Here is a 13,612-nt window from a genome sequence, read left to right as displayed (position 1 = left end):
GAATCGTTGGACTGAGATTAGAAATGAGAACAGTGGTTCTTTTCCTTGGCTTCCAAAACTGACCATCTACCTGCACTGGTTTTTCAGTTGGTTTGACCAACATGGATCTGAAATAATTGTCTTCCAGGTGGCTCTTAAGTGGTCATTAAAGGCCTTCATTGATGGATCAGGAAAGTCAAGTCTGGGCCTTCTTACCTAGATTGTTGGAAGGAGGAGGATGTCAAGCTGTTAGCTTATCTGTCCTTCTTGCTGTGTTCAGGTTCTGCAGACCAGAGATTGCACCCATACTTTTCACAAACTTTAGAGTGGAAGTCAATTGAGTCTTTGCAGAGCAACTTTTATTTGGTATTGCTCTATTTAAATGAGTATGTTATGACGCCTCAAATTACATCTTATAATTTGAGATACAGCTATAATAAAAGTTGCTGATTTACAATTTGCCAATTTTATCTTGTACCAAATTAGTTAACAAATATCCTTCATATTTTCTAATCATAATATTGAGATATTTATTCACAGGCAAATTATTTGTCATGGGTAACTATACCAAAATGATGCAAATTATTTGCATGAATTTTCTATTTTTAAGTAAAGCAAATTTACTCACCTCAATATTTGACATAGTTTATATTTAAGCTATCTCCTCTAAGTGAAATGGGAACAGGCAATAAAAACTGGCTTTGCCAGTGTTTTATTTTTAATGTCCCAAGAACAGTAGGTGTGCAGCAGGGAGGAACTGAAGTAATATTTTGTTTATATACAAAAGCAAAAAATCGAGTCTGAACTTAAAAATACTAGTTTTCTTGCAACAAAATTTCAAAATGAACATCTTCAAATTTCATTCTTTAAACATGATATTGTGAATTCTTTTCTTTGAAAACTTCTATATTAATAGAGTTGCATTAAAAAATGAACCATAATATATGAAGTGTGTCATCTTATGTCAATAAACAGTGGTTTACTTGATGGGCGCCAGTGTATTTATTGAAATATCCTGCATGATTTACAGATGCTCGCTACTTGTGCATTTTAATTTTACTATGTTGTAAGTAAGAATATTCCATTTGAATATATTCAGGCTTTTTTTAGTTGATTCTGAATATTATAAAATGTCTGGCACTTTATTTTGTGGTCCATTTACTGAAATTTGCAATTTTATTTAGATTAAAAAGTGTTTTGTTGAACATAGTCTAACAATTTCTCTATTTGCATCTTTTGAGAGGTTTTCAATATGATAAATACAGTTATAATCTTGTTTGCCAAAGTGCTTCTGGCAAAACACATGCAAGCCTGTAAGATTGTTTTATTGAACTCGTGATCTTATGGGACTTTTACTACTTTGGCAAATCTGAAATAATAATTTGAGTGTTAATTATCGTGAAGTTACTTTCCAACAGTAGAGGCTTTTAGAGCTTCTGCTTGACCAGTTACTGATCTTTGTTTTTCATTTGCACTATTTGATTACTTTTTAAAAACAAAACAAGTGACTTACGTAACCTGATACCAACGTTAGATATTGGATTCACAACCAGAAGATCAGAGATTGTGCCCTAAAAGCGCTGGATTAGCAGAATATGGCAAGTTTACCAGTTTTGAACGAATTGTAGAAGGACTTTAATTCTGATTTTTGTGCAGCCTGTTGAGTTGACCAAGTATAGGTGGAAATCCTTGACTGTACATTTCACATCCTTCCAAGGCAAAAGGTTAAAGTAAAAGAATGACTAAAGTAAAAGTGATTCTTGCTGCTTTTGCAACTGAGACTGTGTTTGTTTGTTTGTAAGCAATTCATTTATTTCTGTATTCTAAATGTCTGTTTAAAAATATGATCATGGTCTGTTAAAAGTTAAAATGTTCCATAATGGTTATGGCCTGAATCTTCTATTTGAATGAACCCAGTATGTTGGGATCAACCTTCCACTGGATCTCCAAGCAAAAGGCAAAATTTAAAAATAGTGTTTAGCATTTCTACATTTACAAACTAATACTGTCAATTCAGTTGTACTTTAATCACATTTCTTTCTGGTAACACGTAGAAACCACAAGTTGATTTTTGAATTTGTGAAATTGAGCTGGAATTGACAAACATATTTTTAAGATAATACATTTCTGAATCTAATTTAAAGTCATAACTTGGCTCAAAATCTCCAAGGTGAAATCTAATCAGGTCAACAGTTTTCCACATGTAAATTTCTGCTTTGTGACACTTGGATTACACATCTTTAAACCTGTTGAGGGACTTGTTTGTTTCTAGTCTTTCCGTTATATCCAACAATGCAAGCAGATATTGATTGCTTTAATATCCTGCACTTTGTGGACCAGTGCAGGACAGCTTGCTGCATTTCCTTTTCATTTTACTATCATTATTTCACTTATGCATTATGACAGATGGCAGTGGGGAGAGTAATGCTCTTTTAGTCTTCACTCTCTGTCCAATGGAGGTGACGGAAGGTTTTTGAACTCTTTTCCTCTTGGTACAAGAAACATGTCAATCATGAGTTGTCAACCCCCACCATCATTAAGTTTTGGAAACAAAAGGACCAGCTTGATCGAGTTGTTAAAGAGTTTGTTCACTTTGATAAGATCTTCTTCTTTTACAATGGTTTCACCTTTTGAAATAAGTTTTTAGATCTTTTCTTAATAACTTGTGTAGCTTTGGAAGTTAACAGCATTTTTGTCCTTAAACGCAGTCTTTTTTAAACAAATAGTGCTTTTGTAAAAACTTCTGGAAAGGACCCTTTAATTGACTATCTGGGATCCAGATAGATTTTTTTTATATACATGCATTTTCATTTCTAATGAAAGCTATTAATTTTTGAAGGAGATGGTCAGCGATTTGCAGCACAGTTGTGCCAAAACCATACTGATGTACAAAACAGAGTGTCAAGGAAGCTGAATGAAAATCAGAATTTCTAGATTGTTACGCTTAGCCTCTCATTAAACTTTCTCTTGGGAACTATTTTAGGCAGCTTTTGTCTACTGAGCTGAAGGGTAATAATATTTGCAGATAAATAGGATTCTTTATCATTGTACGAAAGAATTTATTGATCAGTTGTCCCCTGGGGACTTTTTGACTGTCAGAAAATGAGCCCTTGATACATCTTGGTTCACTACCCTTATGCAGGTCAGATATCTCCAGATCTACCCGGTGACCTCTCTGTCTAAGGGTTCTAGGCATACAATGTTCTCTGCTATGAGTCAAGATGTTTAATTTTTAACTTTATAATAATACTCTTTTTGTTTTGTGAATTTCTTTTGCATCTTAATCCTACTTGTTAAATTTTAATGCAGATTGTGAATTATTCTGCTGCAACACAATAGTGGTTACAGTTTTCATTTCTTGTTGAAGCTGATGAATAGCTGTATTAGTGGAGTAATCATTTACTGCTTTTGATTAAAATGTTCTTATAATCATCATTATAATAAGACTGTTCTGCTTAATGATGAAGAAATGCATTTCAAAAAATATTTTTCTTTTTTAAAAAACGAGCATCTTTTGTTGGATTAACCTCAAATTGAACAAGTGCATATTGTTTGACCATTGAATATCGGCAGCTGATGTTCTTTTCGGTTTGTTCACTCACTTGCCTAGTCACTAAGGAGTTGCTCTGCAGCTCGGTCCTCTCCAAACAGCCTTGTTTCCATAATTGCTTTGTATATTTTCCTTGACAAACAGCATCTCACATACAGGAAGGACTGTCACCTAATCACCTGAAAAAGGCCAAGCTGATGTTCTTCTACACCCGGTACCCTAGCTCCAACATGCTGAAGATGTTCTTCTCTGATGTGAAGGTAAGCAATAGAAGCAGGATTATACCCTCCTCCTTGCCACAGCCATTGCAACAAGAAAAACAATGGTGGTTATTGTTTTCTATTTACTACTTTAATTTGTTTTTGATGTGGCATAGACTGAGCATAAGGAGAATGAGTAAACTGACAGATTCAGGCCACGTTATTCAAATGAGAATGTGAAGGCTGTCCAGTCACAGCTGCACCCTCCCTGCTGGTTTATTTAACCCTAATTTGTGTTTTTTTTCCCTTCACATTGTAAATTGTTTGCCTCCCCCTCCTCATCCACAAAGGCCTTAAAGATTGTTGCAAAAACTTAATATTTTTATTGGCCATGAATAATTTTCATAATTTTATCAATAACATTCTATTGCTTTTGGTAATTTAACAAAACCGTTGTTATTTGGTCATCATTTCACTTGTGTGTGGTAGAATTTACTTTGTTACTTTTCAATTCAAGAAAACAGCCAGATCCTATACAGTACCTTCTTACTGAAGAAATATCAGCAAAATGATCATTACATTCCTCCTTAAGTATGCTGATGATATTAAGAATGTGATTTTGTTTTCCCCTATCTGTGGTAAAACTTAACTTTTTTTCTTTCTAATTTTAAAATGCAGCACTAACAAAGAGATAGTATTGTATTGAATTGAATCAATTCCTGGACATTTCCTGTGTCTCAACCTTCTGTTGCTGACAGTGTTTTCCAATCTTTTAATATATTGTAAGATGTTAATAGAGTTGTGTTAACACTCCTATGTATGCAAGTTTTAAAATAAAGAAAAAGCAAACTCCAGCTTGGTTAGGAAAACAAACTTAATTGTGTTGAGTGATATCCTCATTTTGGAAGTACTGCACTGTATTGAGTGTAACATTAATATGAAATGTTTGGTTGAAATACAGTAATTATGTTTTAAAACTAGTAAATGGTTAATAATACTTGCCTTAAGTGAGGGACTTAAGAATTAAGTTTTGATTTTTTTTTGTATTTTTACAGACATTGCATATTTTGAAATTTCCCAAATTGTTATCAAATTATTAATATCACTTCAATAAAAACTGAAATTGGGAGATGATGATATTTGTTTTCAGTATTTCGTATGAATGGAATGTTTTATGACAGACTAACTGAGCTTTTAATATCATAAGTTTTCATGATCTGAATTGTCCAAAAGAAAATATAAAATTTATAATCATCAATTTCTTCAAGATACCCGTTTAATATAATGTGTGTATATTGCCCTTCTCTGAATGATTAACCCCCAATTGATCCAAAGGCTGCCTCTTTTCTTTTGACTGTTTACCCATAAGGCATCATTGAGTAGTGACATAAAGGGAATAGGTTAGGTTAAACAATGCTCACACATCAGATAAACATTACACATGCACTCCAGAAAACAGGATTACGTGGAGATTAACTGCAAAGAAAATATTTACATTCATATAGTGCCTTTCACATCCTCATGACATCCCAAAGCACTTTATAGCCAATTAACGACCTATGAAGTGACATCTCCAACAGTTCAGCTCTTTCAGTGTATTGAAGTGTCAGTCTAGATTATACGTTCACATTCTGGGAGAGGGCTTGAAACCACAACATGCTGACTTTCTAAGGTAATGCTGCGACCACTGAGTTGAGCTGACTTTTCACAAATATGCACTGTCCTTTCCCTCTAATTTTACGTGTGTGTATGTGTGTGTGTGTGTATATAATGTACCTTGTTTGTTTGTATTCCTTTTAATTTCTTCACTCTCAATGGTTTGACTCACTGAATAGTGCCTGAGAGATGATTTTCATGAATGTATCAATACAATTGGAATGGACTACTAACCCGCGTGGATGGACGTGAGTAATTCTGACCGTGGAATTGCTGGTCTTCATCTTTTCAACAATAATTCTCACTTAGTTACACACTTGGAATTATAGTTCTAATGAAGGAATTCTCTGGTTGCCATTGACCATTTTACTTTTCAGACAAAATTCTTCTACTTCATGTGTCGTTTTTGCATTTGATTCTTTACATTCCTCTTTTTTATGATTTCATCTCTGTCTGAATATGAGCAATAAAAAAAATTACTGAAGTTATAGACTTGCTAAGCAGCAGTGATTAACTTTGCATTTGAGTTGTGAGATCAAACTTCAAGAACTCCACTTATCCACTTATAGGCTATTATTTTGACTTCAGTTTGTCACTAAGTGGAACAGTTTGTTGCTTTCAATTTCGTATTGAAAATGCAAATGGCATCTGCCTTTGAATTCATGCCATGCGGGTGAAATGGTAACTGGGAATATAATCTATGGCCTTCACTGGATGAACGTTTTCCACTCTCTATACACTAGCAAAATGGTTTCACCATTGACCTCCCTATTCTTCCCTAGAATTTGAGAATGTTATAGCTGTAAAAGAACCGTGGGTCTAATCTGCACTTTCAAAGATAGATGGATTGGAATCATGTTAGAGATTTTAAAAATCTGGAACAGCAACTGAACACTCCCATTTCTGGCTTTGATGAAGATGGAATGTGGTTTGGATGGCCAGCCATGATTGTGGTAAACTCATTGGTCAGTTTAAAGTATTAGATTCTATGGATTCATTTTAAAATCCTTTTTTTTTAATTTCACAACTCTGTGAAGCAGGTTTCCGGGTTAAAAGGCCACCACTCTTGTCATTCGAGTCATCTGTGGATGGAAACTCAGCTTAAAAAATTCTGTCATGAATTGGGGAAATCATTCATCGATGTTTTCCAATTACTCAACAGTCTGTCTGAACAATACTTGCCTTTAGACTAAAGTACAGGACCGAAACTTTAAATATTCCAGTATATTTGTTTTCTTTGTTTCCCCCATTGGAAAGCCCTACTCATACATTTGGTGGCAAGAAACGAAGCATTCAGCACACAATCCTGGTGTGGTGATGAACTCTGGGCCAGGAGCCTAGAGATATTGGCAGGATCCTGGAAATGATTTTTGAAATAGTTGGCCAATTTAATGGCAGCACCTGCCCATTGAAGACATTAGGTTGAATCCTGAACAGTCCATGTTCCGTAATTACACTGGCACCACTCCCCACCTCTTCCTCTGCTACATTGATGACTGCATTGGTGCCACCTCGTGCTCCCGTGAGGAGATTGAGCAATTCATCAGGTTCACCAACACATTCAGCCCTGACCTTAAATTTACCTGGACCATCTCTGACACCTCCCTCCCCTTCCTGGACCTCTCCATCTCCATTAATGACGACCGATTTGACACCGACATTTTTTTACAAACCCACCAACTCCCACAGCTACCTGGATTACACCTCTATCTCCTGCAAAATTGCCATCCCGTATTCCCAATTCCTCCGCCTCTGCCGTATCTACTCCCAAGTGGAACTGGTCCTCCACATAACACACCAGATGGCTTCCTTCTTTAGAGACTGCAATTTCCCTTCCCACATGGTTAAAGATGCCCTCCAATGCATCTCGTCCACATCTCCATCTAAGGCCCTAAAGGAGCCTTCCACATCCATCAAAGTTTTACCTGCACATCCACCAATATCATTTTATTGTATCCATTGCTCCCGATGCGGTCTCCTCTACATTGGGGAGACTGGACGCCTCCTAGAGAGCGCTTTAGGAAACAACTCTGGGACATTCACACCAATCAATCCCACCGCCCTGTGGCCCAACACTTCAACTCCCTCTCCCACTCAGCTGAGGACACGGAGGTCCTGGGCTTCCTTCACTGCCACTCCCTCACTACCCGATGCCTGGAGGAAGAACGCCTCATCTTCCGCCTCGGAACACTTCAACCCCAGGGCATCAATGTGGACTTCGACAGTTTCCTCATTTCCCCTTCCCCCACCTCACCCCAGTTCCAAACTTTCAGCTCAGCACTGTCCCCATGACTTGTCCTACCTGCCTATCTTCCTTTCCACCCTTCCACTCCACCCTCCTCTCTGACCTATCACCTTCATTCCACCCCCGTGTACCCATTGTACTCTGTTACTTTCTCCCCACCCTCCTCTTTATTTATCTCTCTGCCTGTATTCCTGGTAAAGGGCTTTTGCCCGAAACATCGATTTTCCAGCTCCTTGGATGCTGCCTGAACTGCTGTGCTTTTCCAGCACCACTCTAATCCAGAATCTGGTTTCCAGAATCTGCAGTCATTTGTTTTTACCATCCTGAAATTTGTTGCACAGTAGGATGCCCTCCAGAACTATTAGATTGGAATCCCATGTCAAATGACATTTGCTGCTGATGTTGGGAAAAAGAGTTCTGAAGATCTTCTACAAACTTAAAAATATAAAGTGGTCATCACTGCCAGGCAAATGACAAGCATCCCAGCTGTCGCCCTTTGACCTATTATGACAGGGGAGGTCAGTATCAGGGAGTAGACAAAAAATTCTGTTGCAGAGTTGGTCTCTCCGATGACACTGGGAAGATGCCTCCACCCCCTGTTTGTGTTTCAACCTTGGGGAGCCTGCATGCTAACTCAAATTCTAATCTTTATCTTCAGAGCAGCCATCACACACCCAGTCCAGCTTTTGCTAAGCTAGCTTACAGACCAAAACATGTCATGAACTAGTACACTGCTTGGTGATGTGAAATTGCGGCCTCATCTGCCTCCAATTCTGTTGCTATAGCTAACTGAAAATGCAGCCATGTGTTAAAGCACTGGTTTTAACAGGACTGTGAAATCATTTACTTTTAGCAGTTGTTATGTCCTTTTTTTTAGAAAACGGGCTATAAATACTATTGTTGCAGAGTGGTGCCCCTTTCTTCTGTTCTGCACTGTGCCCTGGATGTTTTCTGTACTTTTGACAGGCAGTCTTGAGACCTATGGAAGTATGAAGTTCACTTCATTTATATTCTAGTGCACTATTGGTGGTGGTGGGCACAAGGGATTGTCAGCAATAGCACATTATTACTATAGAAGTGCTTCTTGATTGCATGGTTTAACGTCCATTAAATGTGCCTGAGGTCATTTTTTTTTATTGAAAACAACTTTTATCCGTTATAAATGCAACTAAGGCCTATTTCTGGAAGCTTTTGATGGTGTTTTGTCCTTTTTATCATCTGGTGGAAAATGTGTCCCAAGATTCAGAGAAAACTTAATATTCATGAACTCCATATTCTGTACTGTGTTCCTGTCATTGACCATTTACTAACCCAGAATACTCCCAGTAATTGTAAAAGTAAGATTTATGCTAACAACTAAATCAGAACAAAGACTTTAGGCATTAAATCTTTCTTTTCAGTAGTTGCATTAAAATACATTTTGCAGTAATTGAATTTTGATATGATGTTCCTAAGTTATTTTGGAAACAAAGTTAATCTATTGAATCTTTGAAACTTGGAAATGAATTCTGAGAGGAATATATCATGCAGCAAAATAACTGGTATTGTGCAATTGACAGCATTATAAATTTTCTGAAATGCCATTTAGTTTTATTTTTCATTTGGACCATGTACAATCCTCTACCCTCTTTCGCCCTCATAAATGTGACTCAGACTGCTTTCAACTTTGGTGATAGTAGCATGCAAAAAAATGGATGAGGTGACAGTTTACATTTGGTGCCCTTCACGTATTTATTCATCACTTAATTTGCTTGATAAGACTATCATATTGTGTAATATAATTACATAGGAATTTGAGTAACCACACCATTTTTAATACACTTGGATCCCAACAGTTTTGAGGTTCAAAGGTCTTGTGTTTTTAGTAATGACATTTTATCATTACTCCTGTTTGATGTAATGCCGAAAATTAATTTGAGTAGTGTTAATGTAATGAGTTTGCTGAGGGAATTTCAAAGTAGTCCATATATTGTCTGACTCTATTAAAACTTATATACAACTTTTACATTTAATATGACTTCCAATACACTCGTACTGCCTGAAGGTTACCTGAAATAGCAATAAAATCCTGAACTTCAATAGCTCGCTTCTAATATTGAATCACTCTGTTCTCTAAGCGCGGGTGCATTTATTGTGACTGCACTTTGCTAATAACTGGCAATATGTCACTGTGTGCAAAATTACTTTTTAAAGACTAATTTGAGAGGAAAAACAATATGGTTTAATATAATGCTTTTAAGAGCAACTGATATCTTCAGGACGTTTCATCTGTCTAAAGAAAAATATCCAACTTTTCTGTTCCATCCAATTGCTCCCCCCAATCAGTCCAACCCTAGTTGATCATTGCCGAGCTGGATCTAATTGATTTGGTTCATACATCTTTTGACTGTGTGCTCATTGAAGAAATTTCCTAAATATTCAACAAACATTGGGATTGTCCCATGTCCCGTGGGAAGCATTAATCCATCGCAGGGCCAACTAGCCTGCAGAAAGAAGAGGCCTTCTCTTGTGGCATTCACATGTTTGTGATGCACCAGTGAGGACCTTTTTTACAGATCAAGATTATGATGTTTGTTTGTTTTTTAAAAAAAACTGTAATTCAGGAACAGTTGATGTTTGATAACCAGAAAGCGACAGAAGTCTTAAATGCTGAGCTCTCATGTTTGAGTGGCTCTGCTGTGGCCAGTACATCTCTGGTATTTCAATTCTATAACAATAGATTTTAAATCTCCCTTTATACCCTTCTGCCAAACACTGTCATGTGGACTTACTTTTTTTTGTAGTCCCATTAGGTCATCTACAGGCCATTCTAGAAAAAAATACCCTTTTCTTTTTCTCTATTCTTGTATGTAGGGGACAATGTCTTGTAACAATACTGAAGCTTAATCTCCATGTCAAAGCAATTTTCATTCCCGGGTGCGCAGGCTGCTATCGTTTTGTTATGTTTTGTTTCTTATACTAAAAGAATTAAAAAGAAACAGTAGTTGTCATGGGGCCTGTAGTTCTTATCTCAGTGTCTGGAAATTTGGACAGTGTATTTTGCTGCAGAGATAACATGGAAAGAACTCTGAGTTCAGCAAATAGTAATGGGTTTAAGTTCTATTGAAATCAGCAGCAAATCAGATAACGGGGTCCTTCAGTTGTCTTTTTAATCAGGTCCCCGCAAGGCTGAATGGAGACAGAGCAGACACACAGTGAAAATATAATTCTTGGATAGGTTAAGTACATGTTTGAACTCTTGCAGTCAGAGTGATTTGATGATGACTTAATCATTTTCTGGTCAATTATCTGTGAGGACCCTTGCAACTGGAAGGCAATTATAATGCAAGCTGGCCTTTGGGAGCTGCAACAGTCTCCACTTCTGTTTCCCTGTTACTTAGCCTTCATTGCCATGAATTTTCATTCACTTCATTATCTTAAATTCACTGGAATAGAAACAACTTTCTGCATTGTAATTACACACCCATTAGCTGTCAGCTTGATAGAAGCAGGCAGCCCTCTTCATGGTCGGAGCAAATGCTTGATAAGTGCTCAGTGATTTTTGATTAATGCACACCCCTTGCTGTAAAAAGAAAAATGATAGATGTCTATGATGAGAAAAGGCAGTGGATCATGCTTTCTTATATATAGCCAGTTTAAATGTATTGGTTTTAACTTGACTAATAAAGATTTATCTGACCTTGTGCACATATGACCCTGTTGCAGATGAGGACAATATTTGTTGTTGTCAAATAAGTCTCCATGAAAGTTCAGGGTCACCAAGCTACAAAGTCTGAAGCCAGCTACCACACACAATCAAACTTCCACATAGTCTTCAAGAGGTATCTACTATCAACCTCGCGATGACCTAACAGCTTTTATGAAAGGAGAGGGAATAGAAGAGATACTCTAAAATCATTCTGTTTGGCCACTTCAATTCCCAGTCAGGGATACTGCAAACTAATTTTGAAATCTTGAACGATGTCTTTTCACTAGTTCTGGATGTATTGGTAGGAAGAGGGTAGACCGAGTTTTAAATTATCAGTTAACTTATTTGCCAAATCGCTTTTTGTAAAAAATACTTCATTTTTAAAATTAACGATTTTCTATCATATTAAATTTTTTAGTTTTGTACATCAAGGAGGCTGTAAAATGGTCAGATTCTAAATTTATATTGGCACTTCACCAAACATTTTAACTGGATTGAGCCATCCAGCACAAGAGTATCAACACAGATCCAGCAAGTTATCATCTCTGTGGGTGCATTTTGGTTGCCTGCTGGGATGAAACATTGAGGATGATGGAAAGGTCCCTCAGAAAGATAAATTATTTTTATGCGACTATTTTCTTCCATGAAGTTTCTGATTTTCAGGCAAAAAAAGGAACAAATTCTGCAGAGACCCAGACATAATTGAGCTTCCTTCTGCTTGTCTGGAAGCAAGCTTCACTTACAATTCATTGAATGTATTGCCTCCTACCTTGTTGAGTCTAACTGAGGACAGCAAGCCAGAGGCTTTCAGCCTACAGAGTCTTCTGGCATAGACCACCATGTTTAAGGAGTTGAAGGTTTTACCCAATTCCAAGAACTCCATCAAAGTTTGAGCCATATCATTTTGGGGCTGGGGTCTATTGAACTCCTGCTGAAGTTAAAAGCCAAACTCTATTATTGTGCTGTAATGATGGTATAGCTTGAACAAGCATTAGTGTCAGGCCATAATATTTAACCAAAAGGTATAGGCCATGCAACGTATTTTGTATAAATACAGAACTACGGAATTGAAAGTTTGTAATTGGAATATTTGCTGTTTAAAGTAAACTTCTGAAAGTGTGTGCTTAATTACATTTGGCCAACTCTTCATCTGTAATTATTCTGTCATCATGACTATTCAGGATGCTATTGAATTTTGATGTCATTAGATTCCTTTTTGTAGTACAATATATGCTCCTTAAACAACATCCTCTTTCATGAACTGATCAAATGATGAAATGGCAGACCAGTTCCAGGCCTTTACTCATGTAGGTCAGGTGGAGGCAGTACATGAAAGTAGCCCTGGGTGAGAGAATGCCCCATGAATGTTCCATTTTCTGGGGATCCACCTGGTCCCTTACACGTAGCTTTTTAATCTGAACAAACATTTGGGAGGGGACAGTAAAGTATATAAACGTAGAATTTTATCATCAACTTAAACTCTTTCCTAGATCAGAAATTGTGCTAAACACAAGTGGTGAAATTTGTTAGAGCTGCTTCAACCAATCTTGAAATAAGCAGTAGTCAGCTCTTGTGGTGTTTGTTGGGTGGCATGCAGGCAAATATGTGTGAATAAATATGCCTGTACCAAATTTACACTAATGATGGATTCAGTTCATAGGCTAAATAGGATTCCAATTGAACTTAGCATCAAATCAATCAAATGAACTCAAATTTTTTAATGTTTTTAGTTGTGTGTTTGCAATGACCTATTTATTGAACTAACCATGTGTACAGGTAGCCATTGACGTAAAACTGTTTCATTAGGAATTCTGAGCAGAGCACTGTATTGTACAATGTATTTCAAATGGATATAATGCAAGCATTTTTCTGTAGTTTTATTTGAAATATTCTTAAAGATTTTCAAATATATCACTTGATTTCACTTAGAATTTCAGTGACTGAAATATATTGTGGCAAATTGAAAAATAAGCTGTTCATTCTGTTGTACTTTCCTATTGACAGTTTAATAGGTGCATCACCTCACAGCTTATCAAGTGGTTCAGCAATTTCCGAGAGTTTTACTACATCCAGATGGAGAAGTTCGCTCGTCAGTCTATTAATGATGGAGTAACAAGCACTGAGGAGTTAACTGTCTGCCGTGACTCTGAGCTCTTCAGAGCCTTGAATATGCACTACAACAAAGCAAATGATTTTGAGGTACAGGTTAATTTGTTTCATTTTTCAAGTGGCTCAAGAGTGGTAAATGTATTTGTGAAGATATCTCTGTTTTATACCACCAATTTTATTTATTT

General features: G+C 36.8%; 1 protein-coding gene across 1 annotated transcript in view; it reads left to right on the top strand.

The window, feature by feature from the left end:
- Positions 1 to 13,612, top strand: part of prox1a (prospero homeobox 1a) — a 134,440-nt gene that overhangs the window by 16,168 nt on the left and 104,660 nt on the right. Inside the window, 2 exon segments of the mRNA XM_060830894.1 lie at positions 3,674 to 3,789; positions 13,323 to 13,517. Coding sequence (XP_060686877.1) covers positions 3,674 to 3,789; positions 13,323 to 13,517 — 311 coding nt within the window.

Source organism: Hemiscyllium ocellatum, chromosome 10, assembly GCF_020745735.1.
Source record: "Hemiscyllium ocellatum isolate sHemOce1 chromosome 10, sHemOce1.pat.X.cur, whole genome shotgun sequence".
NCBI lineage: Eukaryota > Metazoa > Chordata > Chondrichthyes > Orectolobiformes > Hemiscylliidae > Hemiscyllium > Hemiscyllium ocellatum.
The sequence above is the reverse complement of the archived record's forward strand: the minus strand, read 5'-3'. Positions and strand labels throughout refer to the sequence as shown.